General features: G+C 35.8%; 1 protein-coding gene across 1 annotated transcript in view; it reads left to right on the top strand.

Annotated features, from left to right (window-relative positions):
- The window catches only part of LOC311618890 (leucine-rich repeat- and IQ domain-containing protein 1-like), a gene marked incomplete at its 3' end in the record, with an annotated part of 227,460 nt that overhangs the window by 106,366 nt on the left and 99,876 nt on the right, over positions 1 to 21,218 (top strand). The window contains exons 17-21 of the mRNA XM_084876624.1: positions 2,846 to 2,965; positions 17,547 to 17,636; positions 18,294 to 18,415; positions 18,942 to 19,037; positions 19,296 to 19,378. Coding sequence (XP_084732750.1) covers positions 2,846 to 2,965; positions 17,547 to 17,636; positions 18,294 to 18,415; positions 18,942 to 19,037; positions 19,296 to 19,378 — 511 coding nt within the window. The remainder of the gene's footprint in view (positions 1 to 2,845; positions 2,966 to 17,546; positions 17,637 to 18,293; positions 18,416 to 18,941; positions 19,038 to 19,295; positions 19,379 to 21,218) is intronic.

Below are 21,218 nucleotides of genomic sequence, written 5' to 3'. Positions count from 1 at the left end.
CCAGCCCAGATTCTGTTCCTACCACTCTCCAGGTGTTCTCTGCTCTTCCTCATTGTGTATCCTCCAGGCTTCTTTTGATTACAAAAGGAAGCAAAAGTTAGCCTTTCTTTGTAACTTAGAACATGTCTCTTGCTGTACATCATGGTACTTAAAATCATTGAAGTCATCTCAGCTCTATTTTCTCTTGAGTACAATCACCTACTTTTGAAAACTGTTCATCTGAAAATATTAACTCTAGGCTGCCTAATCATCCTGGAGAGCAGTGCATGGTACAGTAGAAACATCCTGGGCTTTAGAGCAAAATGAAGATTTCATGAATGATGCGATGACTCCTCTCTGCTTACCAAAAAGCCTTCTCCTCCTCTTCCTAGCATACAGCTAGTTTCTTATACACTGTAGTATGGCCCCTTTTCAATCAGTAGAACATGAGTGAAAGGTATTTCCACCACTTCCATGCCTGGCTCAAAAAACCTCCCACAGACATTCCTACATATTTGCTTCCCTTTCTTATTGGCTGAAATGTGGACAGCCTCTGAGGTATCTTGGGAAGCTGTCTTTTGTATATTTGAACGCTATCTGTTGAGATTATAGTCTGCAAAGCCTGGATATGTGAATTCCTCTATGCTAAAATGGCCCCCCATTGTGTTGTATATTCTCTCGATGTTTGTTATATGGTCAAGAAATAAATAACTTTTTTTGAGCTACTGTGTATTCTTATTATAGCATTTAGCCTATTCTAACAAAGTATGTAAGATACACATTGAGAAATATATAATGCTCAGTGTAAATATGTAGGAGAATGGAATTCTAGGTATAATGGGCAGTGGAAATAAAAAGAACATAGAATTTCATATTACTGGAATAATAAGAAGTCATAGCACAGTTAGACTAGATACAGTTGTCCAGGCAGGAAATTGAATTGAATGTGTGAAAGAAAAATGAATCAATCATAGATGTATTACTTGAAAAATTGAGACCTTGACAGAAACAAATAAGAGGAACCTAAATATTATTAATTACATATTTATTACATGTGACATTATTTGTCATAAACTAGAGATGTCTGGGGCTTGAATTCCTGATGCAGATTCATGAAGAAGATATCTGTATGTCTCACACCAGAAAAACACATGCTATGTATTATAGGCTAGAGTTTTGTAAATGTTCTTTCCCCAGTGAGTTAGGCTGGATCCATTGTGAGCTCAGTGAATGAATCTTTGTCATTAGAGATCTGGACTAAATAATTTCCTTTATACCCTCTTTTCTCTATATCAGTACCTGACCTTGCTATCTTCTATAACCAATCTTTTATAACCAACCTATCTTTCCCACCTCATCACTAGATTATTTGGGGGGGAAATCAAATCTTATAATTCCTTTTGTAAATATATAAGTATAAATTTCTATAAAGATTTATTAGTTTAAACTTAACTGCAGTATATTACTAACCTAAAAACTGCTAATTATTTCTTAATATCAGTCATTGACCAAGTCTTGGCTAATTGTTGTAGAGGTTGTGGTTTGGCTGCTTAGGCTGGTTGCTGCTGAGTTTGTGAGTGATTTCTGCTATCATATATGGTACCTATATCTGTTGTCTGTTTGTAAATCCCACTTCTCAATATATGTAATTTTCAGAATAATGATATCAATATATCATTATCATTAACCTTATGGAAAAGATATTTAAGGAATCTTTGATAGTTAAATGTGTCTTTTGAGTATATATTACTAGGGTTATACTTAAATGAATCTATTTTAAAGTCACTTTAAATAACTTCTGTGTGGTTATACCTGCAGTATGAAACATATCTTTGTATTTTTTAGGAATTTTTTTTCATATATATTTGTTTTATAATTATCATAAGTATGTGCCCAGTTTCAAAGTCAAATCTAAGTGAGGTTAGTCACAGAAGTCTGGCTTCTATTGCTGTAACTTCCACCCTCTATAAGTTAATATTTTTATAACTATTATTTTTTGAATGTTAGAAACCACATACATGCATATTTGAATATATACAGATATATTTAAAAATATTTACACATAATTATTAAACATATAATTATATTTAAACTATTTATACATATATTTAAATGCATGTATTATGTATTTATATACAGTCTTTCATAGATAAGTTATGATATGCATTTATCTGTGAAAAATATTTCAAATAAGAAGAGACAAAATCATCCCACTCTGTCTACCTTGTTCTTTATACTTACTATATCTGGGAGCATACTTCCTAGCAGTCTATAAAGATACTCACTTTTAACTAAAAAGCTGCAGGGATCTTAGGGTTACAATTAGGGAAGTTTACCCTACTCCAAGGTTATTGAGGAATCTAAATGGTTTTATTTCTATTACTTTTGTGCTTAGTTTATTTGAAAGAAGAATTAGTTAATTGTTATAGTCCAGGATACTATTTCTCTAATATGACAATTTATGTATGGTGGCTTTTTCCTAAATATGTGTTAGTTTATTTTATATATAATCATTTAAAAATTAGCAAAATTAGTTTTCCTTTGTATCTCTTTCTTCTTAGTTTAGAATGGGTCCTGGAGGAATTATCAGATAATTGATTGGTTGACCTACATGTGCAGTTGAGGGAGTTTTAAAGATTCTTTTCTGCTGACCACAAGGGAAGTCTCCTGAGATTCAAAACTTTAGACACATGCAGTTGTTTAATTTATCTTGCAGTTTTAAGTGTCACATAAAGTTCAAAAAACAGATTACTGAGCCATTAAACTAAGGTCTAAGATGTTTTATCTTCCTAATGGGATAATACAGAGAATCTGGCTTGGAGTTTGATCTATAACCTTGTATAACATGCTTTAAATTTTTGTTTAGGCGGTTTGGAAGGGCTTTTTTTTCCGAAAGAAACTGACAACAGCTCTAGAGGCTATTAAGAATGAAGAATCTGAAGAAGAATATGAAGAAATAGATTTAGAGGATTTTAAATTTGGCGAAGTAAGTAATAATTATAATATAGAAATACTGACCATATAATATTTTTAGTATACTATTTTGGAGCTAAACCAGTTTCTAATGTTTATAATCTCTGAACACTGTTATAGTTTTTAAAAAAAATAACACTAGAAAAGGTATTCTTCTAATTTCTTAACATCTAATTTACCTTACAGTGTGTAATCGTGGTTATAGAATATTGACAAGTGTTCTAGGATTGTATCAATTATTTCTTATTAAATATAACTATGAATTTATATGTACCCTGTTGTTTTTTTTTTTAAGCCTTTAATACTTTTTTGTTCCCTAGAAAAATGAGAATAACCACCTTAAATTGTTATTCATGAACTCCACAAAAAGGTAGCAAGCTTTACAGACATACTCACCACTTCTCCCCTGTGGCTTCCATAAGTTCCAACCAAGTTGAGCACACTTTTACTTTTTATAGCACTTGCCTTTTACATCCTTAGTTTTGCTCATTCTGTTCCCTCCTCTCTAGACAGTTAACACCAGCATAACCACCAGTCGGATTAAGATAAAGAACATATGAACATCCCAAAGACTTCCTCATGCTTCTGTAGTATTCATACCTCCTTTATCATAGATTAGTTTTGCCTATTTTTGAACTTTCTATAAGTGGAACCTTACAGTATGTGTTTTTCTTTCACATGATATTATGTCTGTGAGATTCATCTATGTGGTTGAATGCAGCTGTATAAATTCCACTCTTTTGAATATACCACTTGTAATTCCTTATTTGAATGTACCACTTTCAAAACTCTATTCTACTATTGAGAGATTAGTTATTGTTGAATTATTTCTAGTATTACCTATTATGACTAACGATGCTATGAACATTCTTTTGCATATATTTTGATATGTATATTCACATTTCTTTTAGAGTTTCTGGATCATAGTCTTTACCTATGTTTAGTAGATAATGCCTAACATTATTTCAAAGTGATTGTATTTATTTGTAGCTCTACAAGCAGAATATGAGAATTTTAGACTATCCTCACCAACAGTTTATATTTTCATGACTTTTATCCGTATTCCAATAAGTTTTGTCATGGTATCTTATTTTAATTTGATATTTTCTCATAATTAGTAATGTTGAGCATCTTTTCATATACTTCCTGGCCATTTAGATATCCACATTTGTGATATGATCAAGTGTTAGGGTATATTACAGTTAGGTTGTACACTTTTTTCTTACTGACTTATAGAAGTTCTTTATATATTCTGAATACTCCTCTCCTTTTCTTTGCAAATATCCCTTATAAATTCTGAAGCTTATTTTTTATTCTCTGTTCATCAAAATGGTTCATTTTGATGAATAGTCTATTTCTAGTTTTAAATTAAAAACAAAAGTTTTTAACATGTAAGAAATCTTTGCCTACACCCACCCAGCTCATATTATAGAAACTATATGATCTTAACTTTCAAAAGTTAAGTGTATGATTCATCTGGAAGTAATTTTTGTGAGTAGTGGAAGAAGGGGGTCGAGATCCCCTCCCTCCCATAAGCACACATTTGGTTATCTCATTGACTTAAAACCATTTGTTATACAGACCATACTTTTCAGAATGGATTGCAGCAGAAGCTTTGTTTAAACTCAGGTAACTGTATGTGGGTTCTCTTACTTTTTCTCATTGTTATATTGCTTATCCTTACACCATTAATTACTATATACTTTATAATAAGTTTTAATATTTAGTCTTATAAAAAGTTTCAATTTTGTTCTTTCTCTTCAAGAAAGTGCTACTAATGCTCTATTGATCCCTTTTCATTTCTATACAAATTTTGGAGTCATCCTGTGAATTTGCACAAAAAATGTTAGGACTTTTGTCTTAGGTTGTGAATCTGCAAAACCAATGTGGGAGACCTGATATCTTTTAGAATATTACATTTTGAAATCCATGAACACAGGATATTCCACCATATATTTAGGCCAATTAAGGTTTTTGGGCACAAGGCTCTTATAGTTGTCTTGTACATTTTTATTTATTTATTTATTTATTTTTAAATCAATCTTTATTGTTCATATTATTACAAAGGTTCCTCATTTCTTCCCCCCTCCACCAGGTTCCCACCCCAAACTCTGCCCTTTCCCCATCCCCCATTGTCCTCAACCATAGGTGCACAGTTTATGTTCAATCTCTTCCTGCATCCACCACTCCCCTTTTCCCAGAGAATTGTCAGTCCACTCCCCTCCCGTATCTCTGATTCTATTATAATCAACAGTTAATATTGTTCATTAGGTTTTTTAATTTCCTTTTTTTTTTAAAATTAATAAACTTTTATATTTTTAAGAATAAATTTTAAAATCTAATAATTTTAAACCTTGTTTTTTCTGCCGGGGGAACTGAGAAGCAAACTTGTTTACATGTAAACTTGCCCTTAGGCTATCAAAAGATGTAGCCATTCAAGTGTAAGTGGACACATTGTTTAAAGATAGCTGCTGGCTGGAATTGGATTACCTGTTCTGGATGGGAAGGGCTTGTCCTCCCCTTTCTCCATTAAAATTAAGGTGTTAGCTTTAAAACCTCTTTTTGGCAAGAGACCTTAAACTTTCAGAACTTTAAATTTTTCAGGTAGTAAATCAATTACTTAGCATTTTCTCAAATCAATAATACCTCCACATGCCCACGGATACACTTCACACAAAAGACACTTCCAAATAGGTCAACCAACCTCATCCAGACCCCACACAAGGCACTCACAGATCAACACCCCAGCTCTACAACAACTCAACACATCCAGATCTAAGCCTTCATCACTTGATTCAGCAGAACCTCAAGTTCCCCAAAAGTTTCCAGCCATGTCTGAGAAGCAGCCCTGGGGCATGGGCAGGCAAGGAGCGAGCTGTTCCGGGCCCAGCTGCTCTGGGCCTGGCATCTGTTGCTCCGGGCTGCTCCACAACCAGCTGCTCCGGGTCTGGCCGCTGCTGCTTGGGGACTGGTTGCTGCCGCTCCGGGCCTGTCTACTGCTGCTCCGGGCCTGTCTGCTCCCGACCCGGCTGCTCCGGGCCTGGCCGCTCCCAGCCTGGCTTCTCCAGGGCTGGCTGCTGCTTCTTCGAGCCTGGCTGCTCCCGACCCAGCTGCTCTGGGCCCAGCTGCTCCGGGTCTGGCTGCTCCGGGCCTGGCCGCCCTGTGCTTGGTCGCTTCTGCCCCAGGCCTGGCTGCCACCGCCCCAGGCCTGGCTGCTGCTGCTCCGGGTCAGGCTGCTGCTGCTCCGGGGCCTGGCCACTCTGGGCCTGGCCTCCGCCGCTCCAACATTGTCTTTTTTTTTTTTTTTTTTTAACATTTTTTTAAACATGTCGGCCTGGAGATTTATGTTGCAATGTTGGCTGCTGAGTTGAGTTCTGTCTTAATCTTCGATTTTTCAAGGTCTTCTTTGTATTCTTTCTTAAGTAATTTTACTATCTTTTTGCTATCACTTGATTTCTTCGCATTGAAAACTTCTTTGGTTTCTTCCTCCTCGTCCTGGAAGCTCAGCAGGCTGGCCTGCGGCACCCCTTTGTTCTCCTCGGCCTCCTACTCAGCTTCTGCCTGTTGCCGGGGTTAGCACCACTCAGGAAGCAGCCCCCAGCATTGGCTCTGTGGCCGGCAATCAGCGGTCCCCCCCCCCCCGGGGGCCTTGTCGCCCGGCTCTTTGCTGGCGCCCGGCTTGCTGATGCCAGGTGGCAGCTCCCACTCCTCATTGCACTCCTCCCAGCCTGGAGCCTTTGTCTCCTTCCCGCCAGGGCAGTCTAGCATCAGAGTCAACAGTCCATCCTCGGCGCGCAATGTGCGCAACTCTGGGGGCTCTGCCCTTCGCCGCTCCCCTGGGATTCTGCCTCACAGCCCAGGCTCCCTCTGTTTAAGCCTGGGTCCCCAGGTTCTGGCCTAGAACTGGGGTTCAGAGCAGTCGGAACTGGGGCTCGGCACAGCTGGAGCTTTTGTCTCCTTCTTGCTAGGAAAATCTAGCATCAGAGTCAACAGTCTGTCCTCTGCATGCAATGTGCGCGGCTCTGGGGGCTCTGCTTTTCGCCGCTCCCCTGGGATTCCACCTCACAGCCCCATCTCTCTCTGTTTGAGCCTGGGTCCCCAGGGTCTCGCTTAGAACTGGGGTTCAGTGCTGTCAGTGTCTTGTACATTTTTTTAAAAAAATAGATTTTATTGATTTTTTACAGAGAGGAAGAGAGAGGGATAGAGAGTTAGAAACATCGATGAGAGAGAAACATCAATCAACTGCCTCTTGCACACCCCCTACTGGGGATGTGCCTGCAACCAAGGAACATGCCCTTGACCAGAATCAAACCTGGGATCTTTCAGTCTCCAGGCCGACGCTCTATCCACTGAGCCAAACTGGTTTCGGCTCTTGTACATTTTTGGTTATATTTTTTCTCCCTAGGTAGTTGATGTTTTCTGATATTATATTTATTTTTATATATTAACCTTATATTTTGCCACTTTGTTGAAATCACTTATTAATTTTGGTAGTTTATCTCTCAAGTCTTTTGAATATTCTTGTGTATACAATATAGTCATCTCAGAAGAATGACAATTTTATTTCTTTTTTTCTAATTCTTATACCTTGAGTTTATTTTTCTTGCCTAGTCCTGACTACTACCTCTAGTAAACTGTAGAATATGAGCAGACATCTTTTTTTAGCTCCTGGTATCAAGGTGAAAGCTTTTAGCATACTACCATTAAGTAAAGTATTTGTTAATATAGGTTCTTGAATTTGATTAAGGAAGTTACCTTCCTTAGTATCTTCTTACCTTTCCAAGAGGTTAATATGTTTATCAGGATCATGATCATGATGATTTTATATATCATTTGAATTTTATCAAATACTTTTTATGCATATACCATCGATTTTTCAAACATTAATCCTTGTATTCTAGAATAAACTAATTATATTGCATTATTTGTATTGATTTATTTTTTAAAATATATTTTTTATTGTTCACACTATTACAGATATGTATGCCCAAGTCCCCTTTTGTCCCCCATTCACCCAGCACTGCCCCCCTCAGTCTTTCATCACACTATTGTCTGTTTCCATGGGTTATGCATATAAGTATATAAGTTCTTTGGTCTATCTCTTCTCGTTCCCCACCCCCTTCTATCCCCAATATATGTCAGTTTGTTTCATGCCTTCATGCCTAGGGTCTTACTTTATTGCTCAATTAATATTTTTCATCAGATTCCACAGATAAGAGAGATCATGCTGTATTTATTTCTCTGATCAGCATATTTCACTTAGCAGGTCCATCCACACTGTCTCAAAGAAACCCTTCTTTTTTTACAGCAGCCTAGTATTCTATTGTGTAAAAGTACCACAGATTCTTTTTTAAAATAAATCTTTATTGTTCAGATTATTACAAATGTGTTCCTCCCCCCCTCAATTGCTCCCCTCCACCAGGTTCTCACCCCACCCTCTGTCTTTTCCCCATACCCCAGTCCTTTCCCCATCCCCCATTGTCCTCATCCATAGGTGCACAGTTTTTGTTCAGTCTTTTCCCACACCCCCACTCCCCTTTTCCTGGAGAATCGTCAGTCCACTCGCCTTCCATACCTCTGATTCTATTATATTCACCACTTAATATTGTTCATCAGATTTTTTAATTCCCTTGGTTTTTAGTTTCACTTGTTGATAGTTATATATTTGTTGTTCATAATTTTTACCTTTAACTTCTTCCTCTTCCTAAATAACCCCCTTCAGCAATTCATATAATTCTGGTTTGGCGGTGATGAACTCCTTTAGCTTTTTTTTATTTGTAAAGCTTTTTATCTGGCCTTCGATTCTGAGTGATAGCTTTGATGGGTAGAGTATTTTTGGCTGTAGGTTTTTGCTATTCATCACCTTGAATATTTCTTGCCATTCCCATCTGGCCTGCTTGGTTTCTGTTGAGAAATCAGCTGACAATCGTATGGGTGCTCCTTTATAGGTAACTGTGTGCTTTTCTCTTGCTGCTTTTAATATTCTCTCTTTGTCTTTTGCTCTTGAGATTTTAATTATGATATGTCTTGGTGTGGTCCTCTTTGGATTCCTTTTGTTTGGGGTTCTGTGGGCTTCTTGGACTTGAGTCTATTTCTTTCCCCAGGTGGGGGAAGTTTTCTATCACTATTTCTTCTAGTATTCTTTCGGTATCTTGCTCTCTCTCTTCTTCTGGGATCCCCATAATTCTGATGTTGGTTCGCTTGAAATTGTCCCAGAGGTTTCTTACACTATCTTCAACTTTCTGGATACTCTCATCTTCTTGCTTCTGCAGAGGAATATTCTCTAGCTCTTTGTGTCCTAAATCTTTGTCTTGATTCTTGCAATCTTCCAGTCTATTTTTAGGACTCTGTGTAATATTTTTTATTTCAGACAATGTTTTCTTCATTTCTAGTTGATCCCTTTTTATTTCTAGTTGATTCCTTTTCATATCCTCATAGGTCTCATTTATTTTATCAACCTTTTTTAGGATATTCTTGAAAAGCCTTGTAACTGTAGTTTTGAACTCAATGTCCATTCTTTTCTTTTCCTTCATCTCCTTCCTATGTGTCCTGCCTCTTGTCTGCATTTTAGTTGTTTTCCTGATTTGATGGAATGGTTTTGTGTGCTAGGTGTTCTGGTAGAGCCCAGTAGCACAGCCTTCCCTCTTACCTGCGGTGGACAGTCTGGGTGTAGCCCTTTGTGGTCTGTGTGTGCAGTCTTGTTGTTAAGCCTTTCTTATTGTTGGTATCCCTGGGAAGCGTTGATCTCCAAGCCAATTGGCTGTGAGGATCAGCAGTGTCTCAGCTAGGAGGGCTTCTGTACTCCGCTTGGATGGGGCGGAGTCTTGGGGTGGCACAGACAATCTTTGGTTCTCTGTCAGTCTTGCCTTAGAAAAGTTCTTTTTACCGTGAATCTCGCAAAATTGGTTGCAGGCTCGTGCACCTCTTTGGTAAAGGCGCGGACAAGCTTTGGATTCTGGCCAGTCCCTCCTTAGAGAAAGCCAGCCTCTGGGAGAGCTTTTATGCTCAGCTTTGATGGGGCAAAGTCTCGGGGTGCTGCAAACAACCTTTGTTTTCCTGTTGGTTCCTCCACAAGTCCTACAGTAATGACCTCTGGCTTCACACACCTCTGAGAGATCGCTGCCCACTGCCTGACAGTCTGGCCTCTCCCTGACTGGGGTCGTCTATCAGAGCAATAGGGTGATTCTATTTTCCTCTCAAACAAGAAAGCCAGCTGCATGTTAGCTGTCCTCCCTCTCCACGCACCGGGAGTAAGCCAGTGTCTTTTTGCGCGAACAGTTCTCCGCACCTTCACAGTTTCTGGGGTCAGCGTGCCTTCTCTCTCCTTCCCAGATGGCAGAGCCTCCTCTCAGCTAGCCATCTGGTGCTTCAGGGAAATGCCTCCCCTGTTTTCCAATTCTAAATTCAAATTTGTTGTGGTAGACTGCATTCCGGTGTCTATCTTATGCCGCCATCTTGGTTTCTCCAAGTACCACAGCTTTTTTATTCACTCATCTCCTGATGGACACTTTGGCTATTTTCAAATCTTAGCTATTGTAAATAATGCTGCTATGAATATACGGTTCATATATTCTTTCTGATCGGTGTTTCAGGGTACTTAGTATATATTCCCAGAAGTGTGATCTCTGGGTCTAATAGAAGTTACATTTTTAATTCCTTGAGGAACCTCTATACTGTTTTCCATAGTGGTTGCACCAATCTGCATTCCCATCAGCAGTGTACTAGGGTTCCCTTCTCCACATCCTCACAGCATTTGTTTGTTGATTTATTCATGATAGCCATTGTGACAGGTGTGAGGTGATATCTCATTGTGGTTTTAATTTGAATTTCTCTGATTATTAGTGATGTTGATCATCTTAAGCTCCAGAGAATGTTAGTATCTTAATTATATCAAACAATTAATTTTGACTTCCCCAGAGGGAAACACTAAATGACTATCTCCATGTTTCAAGTCTGTTAGCTACTTTAACATCTTTGAAAAGACAGTCCAGAACAAAAGTTGCCATAAATCATGCATAATTGTTACAGCCCAGTGAAAAAAATTGTCTCCTAACAATATCTACCCCATTATTCAACGTGGCAAAGTTTCCCATAAATATGCACTCCAGTGGCCATTCAAAATAATCTGACAGAGTTTAAGACTAAAACCATTTGGTTATCCTCATGATGCAAGTAATTAAGGTTACTATTAATAGCCCAGGTGCTTTTACCTTTAAGTTTCTGTATTTACCTTCCCACTAGATTGAGGCTTTAATCCAGGCACAGCTGAAGTATTAGATGTTACAGACTCCTTCTTGGCTTTTGATGAAGAAGTTTCATGCAATTCTGCCATCTAAAACAACCCTGGCCAGTGAGTTGAGGCTGACTTAAATACTTTCCAGGGCCATAGTGTTGTTTCCTTAAACATTCAAAGGTAATTTGTGAGCAGGACACCTTCCAGGTGGCATTTGTCCAGTCCGTGGGATGACTGAGAATGGGGGTGGAGAAAACATTCAGAGATTATGTACATGGGAGCTGCAGGATTTTTGCTCTCTTCCTGCTGTCAGGCTGTCACCTGTTGTCATGATAGACTTCCCAGCAAACTTAAGGGAAATGATTACCAAGTTGTGTTCCACAATCTCCTGGAAAGGGATGGCAGACCTGGCAATAGGTTAAATTTAAGGTGTTTGCAGCCATTTAGGAACATTTTTCTTGTGGGTGAAGCCTTCAGGGATAGTTCTGAAGGAAAAAAAAAAGTTTGTTAATTTCTCTCCCTTCCCTATACCTCTCAGAATATAAGGTATTCCCTTCAATAGTTCTGAGAGGTTGTTTTCTATCTATTTCCTCAAAATTTCAGTGTTCCATTTCATTTAGCTATAATACTATTCCTTTTCTAATCATCACTACAGTTAGACCTTTCATCTGACAGGGTGGGGAACTAGAGGAAAGGGTGCGTTTTTATAAAACTTAACCATATAGCTTATCCTAAGTGCCCTTTGGCCAGGCCTCACCATGAAGATATATCAATAATGTTGGCCTGAGACTTGCTATTGGGGAAAATAACTAAACATTTTGCACAGGAGTGGTCAGGATAGAATTCTGAGCAGTCAAAACCTGCCGTGCATTTTTCCTAATTATTACTTAGGAAGAAGTTGTAATGGTTAATCCTTGCTGATCCCCAGTTAACTGATCAAGCTACTTTTATTAAATTGCATGGACAGAAGGAAGTGTGAGTGGGTAGAGTCCCACTATTAGCTTTTCGTTGAGTGGGTTTTGTAATAAAACACATATAACTGTCAGATTCCAATGGTCTAGAAAATTGAGAAATTATGATGACAAGTTTCAAGGGTCACATTTATATGGCCAAAATCAGCTGGTAGATAATCTGGAAAGGTATAAACAATGGTAAAGTATTGAAGATGTAAAGTGTGACGTCAATTTTCCAAGAGCAGGCAGAGACAAGGATCCACAGAAGGGGACCTCCTCCACCGTAAAACGATTAAGTAAATTTTGCAGAAGTTGCAAGCATGGCAAGCACTGGCAGCCTCACCTCAGAAACAGAATCAGACCCAATTATTGATATGAGTCTACTCGTCTCATGGAGAATGGGCCTCGTCATGGACATCCACATGAGTAATCAGAATGGTTCTGTTCAGTAATCAGGTGCAGCTGTGATCTGTTTCCCTGGTGTGTGGGCCCCAGAGTGCCTTTAGTCAGCAAGGCTGTAGCTTTCCACATGGCAGATCAAACTCTGAGGCCACTGGCTACAGCTCAAGATTCAGTTGAGTTTCAGCCTAGCTGAACCAGGCCAAAGCATTCAGGGGAACCAAAGTGAATTGAGGTCTCTCCAAGCCAGCAGTTTTCCTGAGAGGTATGACTTCCACTTTTTCATGTATAGCTGAGATGCCAGTGGGGCCACACTAACAAGTGTGGCTTTTGGGGCTGAAATATCTTGTCAGTGATTGAATCTGAGTTCTCAAACTGAGAACATCAGGCCAGACAGTCACAAGGTCTCAATGGGTCAATCATTTAGTTTCTAAAATAGTCCAGTAGGATGGCAATAGCTGGTTTAAATATAAATATACCTGATGTTTGGGTAAGAAAGGCCACAAAACCAAAACCGCAAGGATGCTTCCTGTTGGAGGACAGAGGTTCCAAATGGCCAATTCATCAGTCAGAGAGACTTCTATTATCTGCATTACCAAAAGGGTCTAATATGTTGTTGGACCCCCTTTTTTTTGTGGTAAAGAGCTGAATAGACAGGAATTTTTTCTTGGCTACTGGAGAAACTGAGCATTGTACATTTACCCCCATAGGCAAGTCCCTAGAAACTACTGATAAACAGGCTTCTGTATTCAGGCCCCAGAATTTTTTTCAGATCTATCAGCCAGCCCCTGAATGCAAATGTGTGTGTTAATACCATAATCAGGACCATTGAAACAGGATTTTTTAAAAATGATATATAATTCACATATAACCTGCAGGATCTCATCTATATGGTGAAAGCTTTGGACATAGAAGGTAGAGATGCTCACATTAAATCCTGACCTATTGGTGGTTGCACAGGTGACAAATCACAAGAGTCTATCACACTAGCACTTCTCTGCCTGCAATTTTCCTTATTGGGATCATCTCCTACAGCACTTAGGGATGGAAAAGTAAAACATGTAACAGGCCAATTTGTAGTCTACATAGAAGTAAAACGACATTATAAAAGACCCTACCCAAAAGATAACTTTAGCTCCGTCCTCTACTATGAACCATGTCCAAATCCCGTCAGTTGAATCAATGTGCCAAACACCCCATGAATCTGGGTAACACTAAGTTAGGTTCTTCTAAGGTATGGTGAAAGATAAGGTATCTCTTGTCCTCCCAGCCTGTTAGATACACAAAGACCCTTAAAAATACAGTCTGGGAGAAAAAAGATCTGTCATAAGACATGCAGAAATGTGGGAGACTCATGGAGAATTGTCTCCTAACATTGAACACCGACTACATACTACTCGTAATGATCCTCTGAAGCATTGACGAGTAGGACATTTTCCTAGTCCTTGAGTACTCAATGTATCACCTTATAAGATGAATTATAATATTTTAGCAGAAGTTTTCATGAGCCTAGGTCTAAATCTCCTTTTGTTGAAAATGTTTCCACTTTGTCAAGAAATGTATATAACAATATAATAAATATCTAAAATATTAGATCTGATGTGGCATAGTGATCTACATTGGCACTTTATTTTGCACTCTTTAAGTTATAAAGTAAATTTTAGTTGCTATTTTTAGTTGTTGACTTAATTTAACAGAGTTTAATTTTCTCTTTTACATATGTTTAGAAGCCAACAGATAAAGTTCTCTTTAAATTTAAACAACCAATCCTCTTATGAGTCCCTAAACCCAGAGGAGAAGAGGAAAACTAATATATCATAAACACAAAACAAAAACCATAACAATCAAATTTGGATTTAGTGTGTGTGTGTATGTGTGTGTGTGTGTGTGTGTGTGTGTGTGTTCTGTTTTTTGTTGTTGTTTTGTTTTGTTTTTGTCTAAGACCAAAGTCATTTGATAAGAGTGTACGAATAATGTTTGAAGAGGATATAACATGCATTATACAAGGCAACTTTTAGCTCTGGAGTTCATATTTGGATCCCAAATTTACTTTAGAGAGAGTACTACATATTATAGTACACTGAGAGACAATAAACCAACAAACAAAACCCAAAGTATAGGCAAAGGAAAAGGCAAAAGAAAAGTGACATACTTGGTTTAGTGAAAAGAGGCATCCATGGAAAATATAACAGAAATCTCCAATAATATAAGCTTTTCCACTGATGATGGAGAGGATTTAGAAAATGAGATTTAAGATTCAGAATGAGCTAAGTTTTCAAACTGTAAGGATTTTGAGATGCAATAGGAGTTATCATGAAATATTAGAAATAATTTTTGAGGGGATAGCAAGAGTCAACTTGGACAGAAGAAGAAGGAAGTGTTGGGGCAGAGTGGTGGGTCATGAGGGAGTAGGGGAAAAATCAAGTCATGATTTTTAGAATTTCTAGGACTTGTTTAACTCTAACTGACCTGTTACTTGGGACAAGTTTGATCTTAGTGACTTCACTGGATTGCATGAAAAAAAATATATATTAATACTCAAACATGTGTATTACTTGCAGCTCCTCTTTCTGATAGCCTTATAGTCTAGTCTCTCAAAGTTGGGTTATAGAATAATGATTTCTCTGAACAAAAGCCAAATAGTATATGTATATCTTATCAAATGCTCTATTGTGAAAATAGTTACAAATTAATCTAAATTCAAGTTCATTTTTAATATATAAGTTTGATAATAGTATTTAGTAACCAGAAACCTTTCCAGATCCTCAGTTGTGAGTTATAAAATATCTGAACAGAAGGTTTTCTTAAGCCATAACTGGCATTTGTATAAATATCCAGTGGTAATCATGATCTATTAATATACATTTTTAAAACAGTAGTATATTTATAATATTGGCCAATTCCTCCCTGACATTTTGAAATATTTTCCCCTCAACATTCTAGGTACTGCCAAATAGACTTGATATTAATATTTGAACTCATATAAATCATTAGTCTTGGTAACATTATTTGGTTATTATTACAAAATTACTAACATTTTTTTTAAACATTATATATCAATGCTTTCATCTTCTAGAAAAAGTTTAACGAATTTACTAGACTTTAATGTCTGGCTCCCAAAAGAGGAATGGGGAAAATTGAAGATGCAGCGGGGACACCAGCCCTTGAAATCCCCTAGAAATCATTTATCTGGCAGTGCAGGGGCTTGCAACAATAGAGCAGGTGCAACAACAAAAGCTCTTTGCACCTCTGTGATCAGAAGCAATAATCTACAATTAGAGAACAGATCACAATATTTGGAGGACAGGGTCCTCATTGTCTATCCTCACTCCTACGAGCTGTGTGCAAACTGCTCCAGAAACACATGAGCAGCTGCCTGCCTCAAGGTTGGGGATGGAAGATAGATAGCTGCTACTGTGGTGAGGGCTGACATTGACCAAAATTAACCTCCATTTACCATCTAATTTTCCCCTGGAAGTTACAAGCCTTCCATAGACTCCAGAATCACAACATAATTACATCAATGGAGAGCCAGGTTCCTGGTGCTTTTTACTCCACCATCTTCCCAGAATCCTTAGGAACATTGCCTTTTATAATATTGTCTCCACATCTTCGCATCTTCTCTGTTCTCACCAGACTAAGAATACTAATTTGATCATAGCTGATATGCTGTAGATCTTGATCTTTCCTGTGATATATCTGGATTTGCCTTTACTTGTCATACAAAAGAAATCATCTAAAAATCTGAGCCCAGAAACCTGTTTGCACTTTTACATCAAATAGCATTCTTAAACCAGATCTAACTAGGATCAAACTGTGATATATGCATATGTCAATGATCTCTTCCTTGAAGGAATTGGACAATGTACCTATTTAACACTAATCAAAGGTGTCCTATTTGCATAGATATTCAAATAATATAAATTTGATTAGGTTTCCTAAGTCTAGATGCTATATAAGTGAAAGCCTTTCATTGCAATGCTAGCCTGTAGTCAGAGTATCTTAGTCTTGCTTTCCCAATGGTCTTTCAGCAATAGTCAAGGAATTTTGCAGTTGTATAAATTGAAAATTGCACTCCCATCTCCCCAGAACATAATCATATTAGCTTTTAAGTCACAAATATGTTTGATCATTTTAGAACCTTTTAAGAAACAAATTTATTGGTATTCTGATCATCCTTTTTTTTTAAAAAAAAAAAAAAAAACACACAAAGATTCTAAAAACGTTGTAGAGTCATGGAAGTTTATTCTAAATCAGATTAGATCATTCAAGCAAATAAAATTTGGGTAATTATGTCCAAAGTTATGCAAACTAGGGTAACTAGCATAGTCTCATTATAGAAAGATAAATTTGTAAATTACATAAATGAAATAAATATATTCTAAGATAAAGAGTAAAGAGATTAAAAATGGGAGCTTTCAAAATTTAAATTTATCGTTTTTTACTTCAAACACATAAATGAAAGGATACAATATTAAGAACTGTGTTTCTTATATTGCTGTAAAATTATTTTTCCATCTGTTCAGAATATTTGTGAAATCTTGAAAAAATATCAAATAAAAACTATCTTATAGTGTTTATAGAAAAATGGATACTAATGTGTTTACTATACATTTTCAACAGTGAGGTTTAATGGAAGATACTACAATTTATATTATAAATAACTAATAGATTATTTCTCTCAGTAACGTCTAGCATTGTCTCAGAGCCATAGTTCTCAAACAGTTAAATACACTGAGCAGTCTGCACCTCTCACTGTTAGAGCACTTGAGTACTCAAGTTCTCACTTTATTCCACCGGGGATAAAAAAAAAAAAGTCTTATCCCATTTTTTAGAATGATTGCATTAAGCAGATGCATAACATCTCACAATAACAAGTAGAAAATCTTCCTGTAAATAAAAATTCTAATATGTTTTCTTAAATTTGGTAGTATTGTAAGACGATTTAGAAATTCTTTGTAAAAGTTACGCAAGCTAACTTATGTACATTAATGCTATTATTTGTACAGGCTGCCTTAGAGAAAGAATGGCTAGCTGTAGATTCCGCCTGCTTCCCTTCACAAACACAGCCTCTACCAAACCAGCTGCGCTGGCCAAAGGTAACATGTCATGGAAACCTCTTAGTGCTCGATCTGTGCTCATTTCTTAGGGTTGTGCTATTTTGCAGTGATTAATAATGCAATTTATTGACTTGAAAAACACAATTACTTTTAGAAGCCTCTGACTTCCTCCTCATCCCCAGATGTAATTATTCATGTAGCTTTTCTTTCATTTGCTCCTAATTTTTTCCTTTATTTTGGATTTCTTTCAACACTTTATTTCACAGTAGCAAAAAAAAAAAAAATGATGCAGTTCAGCTGCATATTTGGCAGTAGGCTAAAATCACTAGTTGAAAGCACTTTTAAAATATAAAAATATGCATTAACAAGGCAACAGCTGAAGATTCTCAGTCAGAGGTCAATGTACTGCAATATCTGTTATTTATTTGATAATCTTTGAAGTTTTTGTTTCCTGAGGTTTTTAAAGATCTTTGCAATTAATCATTTTGTATATGCAAACTATACCAAAAAGCATATTCCTAGTCACTACAACAAAAAATACATCTTTATTACTTAAATTCCATTTTATTATAATGATCAATTTTCATGCATTTTCCTTAGGAGGCTACTTGCTTTCTGCTACATGTAAAACGATACAATATAAATGCTAGGATTTTTCAATTTATTTTATATTTGTGTACATTTTCTCATGATAAGTTTCCTGGAACCTTAAACTGTGATGATACTTCACTTGATTTACCAAGTCGTCCAGCCCAAGCATGGATATGTAATGAGAAAGAAAATACGTTTTCATCGGAACACACACAGTTCAGTGGCAGGTAAGCCAAATCCCTTCTTGGACCAACCCATGAATGACATATTTAAGAAGAATATTACATTCTTTGCAAAAGTAGGAAAATAATGAAAACAGGAGCAACTTTACTTGTTTAGATCATGGGGCAACATTTAGTGTTAAAATACAGTTATTTTATGGAGTTCTCAATGTAATAAAAATATGTAAGGAAGTAGATTCATTCAAGAAACTACAAAACTTGTGTCAGTAAAATACTGAAACTCTTGTACAAGTAAACTTTTAAATACTATTATATAGGTTGAGATAAAAATTAGAATAAAAATTCTGGTGCTGCATTTCTTTTCCACAAAAGGATTGAAATATGCTTCAAGTAATTGCAATGTAAACATTTTAAATTAATGGCAGACATTTATTGCTTTTCAAGATAAAGCTTTTCTGTAACTTAAATGGATTTTATTTTCAAGTTTGAGGCAACATAAATAGCTTGTAGTTTTAAAAAGTGCTCATATACTTGTGTTGATTCAGTTTTGTGGGGTTTTTTCTACTGCCAGGTCAGAAAATAGCACTTTAGCCCAGGCACCTGAATCAAAGACCAGCAGAAAGAGTTTGCTAAAATCTGAAAAAGAGGAAAAAATTTCAGAAGAATGGTATGTGGTCTACTTTACCCTAAAATATTAAAGATTTTTAAAATTGAAAGACTTTTAAATGTCTAAGACAGATATTTTTCAAGATTTCAAAGATACCTTTGTTAGTTTTTAAGAAACTATGTATCTGTTAAATTTCACATTTTTAAATGGAAATTCAAATTTGCTTTAAGATAATATAATTCAGAAATGTATATTTATATGTATATGTTTATTGCCTGGATATTTGTTTTGCCTTTATTAATTTTAATCTTTTAATAGGGGCTTTAAGGATATTTCCACTGCTCAGCAAATGCTGAAGAGAGCACAGAAAATGAAATCAAAGAAATTAAGGAAAAAATTAGGTGGGTATTCAATGCTCTTTGAATAATAACTGTGTGTTTGACATGGAATATACATCCTTTTAAAATATTTTTACCAAATTGTACTTAATAAGAACAGAAATAAAATGCAAATTATGAGTATTTCTGAGGTAATAATTCCAAAAATAAATTAAATTATGTTATTATAGTAAATTATTTGTTATACTCTTAAATGTTTTTACTTTTTTCTATTTCTTAACTACTTTGCTATTTGATTTGTCTATCTATTGTGCACTCAAAAATTATTCTGTAATTTATTATTGAGCAGGTTTATTTTGGCAAAAGTTGATTTTAAAGAGCATCTGCTTCATGTGCTTATTCCTCTGGGTGTTTTTAAATTGCATGTTTAGTCAATAAACTATTTATGTAAACTCATCAGGTCCATGAACTGTCATATTAGCTATGAACTTGATAATTTGGAAAAGAAGCACAGTGATATGTATCTTTCATGATTATGTAGAACTTGGGAAAATAAAATCTATTTTAGTTATAGAAAAGCATCTTTTCTTCTATCCGACTTGTCAGACTATTCTTTAAATCATTTGTTGTTCTTTGGATAACTGTAATCATGTTAGCATAATTACTTAATATGTGGAGTAGTTAATAGGTGGCAGGGTGAGAAATAGCAAGTTATTATGACTTTATATCTATAATTTGCAAATTGCATTTATATTTGCACTTACTCATAACCTTCTAAATATTTACTATGAAATCATAGACTTAAAGCATACAAAGAAGCATTCAAAAGGTTAATTTTATCTTTATTATTTTTCTATGTATTATTATTTATTATTAGTTCAATAGTACAATTCTAGGTAGCATATGTAATATATATTTATTATTACATATTGAGAAAAGAAAAACAAATAAAAATAACCAAACTACTGTTAGTTTTCAAAGAATAACTGATATGGGTTGGCATAGTATTTACTAGCCATTGATAAAGTACTGGTAATTCATTTTTATATTTGCAAATGTTCAACTTCTCTTTTTTGGTGTTATATTAGTGATATCTTAATTTTTTATTTTTTATTTTTGAGATAACTAGTATTTATTGTTATCTACTAAAAATTTGTCAGTCTTATAATATTAAAATTAATGTCAGCATATTTTTAGTACTATAACATTAGTTGTTTTGATAATAAAACTCATGTGGCAAGTTCAAATATTAGAAGTGGCTACAGAACTAATTCAATCAATGTTAAACAATTACTAATTTATGCTCAATATTTATTTTAAAAAGTATTTGCATGGTTTCTGATACTGAAGCTAAGGACAAGTTTATTCTATTAGACTCAGCCTCTGGAAATATATAGATTTTTTCTTACTAATTCTTATAATTGAGCAATTGTTTTTTAAGTTGAGCATAGTAAATAATATGTTTTCGCAAAAGTTTGAGTAAGGAATATATGCTTATACATAAAAATAATTGCTTTAATGGCCAAAAATTAGACATAATTATTATCAGGCAAAAATTAAACCTCTTTTTATCTGTCACAAGGGGGCATGGTAGGGTAACAAACAAAAAAGTACAACTAGACCTCTAAATTAACAATTGCATCTTAAATTTAACATTTTAATAGTGGTAATTAAGCATGGCCTATTAGATAAAAATCCAAAATGGCAGTTGTATAATTTTTATTGGGATCTTTACTCTAATTACATGACTATAAAACCAATTGCATTCTTATTACTGTGTGAAGTTCTGAATCTACCTGTTAAGCTTTTGTTTTACCAAAATACTATTAGATTGATGAAATAAAGTTTTTTTTTAATTGAGTTCTAAAATGTAAAACTTAATGATAACCTTAAATTCTCCTCA

The sequence above is a fragment of the Pipistrellus hanaki genome (assembly GCF_964339955.1).
Source record: "Pipistrellus hanaki genome assembly, chromosome: 3".
Taxonomy (NCBI): Eukaryota; Metazoa; Chordata; class Mammalia; order Chiroptera; family Vespertilionidae; genus Pipistrellus; species Pipistrellus hanaki.
The sequence above is the reverse complement of the archived record's forward strand: the minus strand, read 5'-3'. Positions and strand labels throughout refer to the sequence as shown.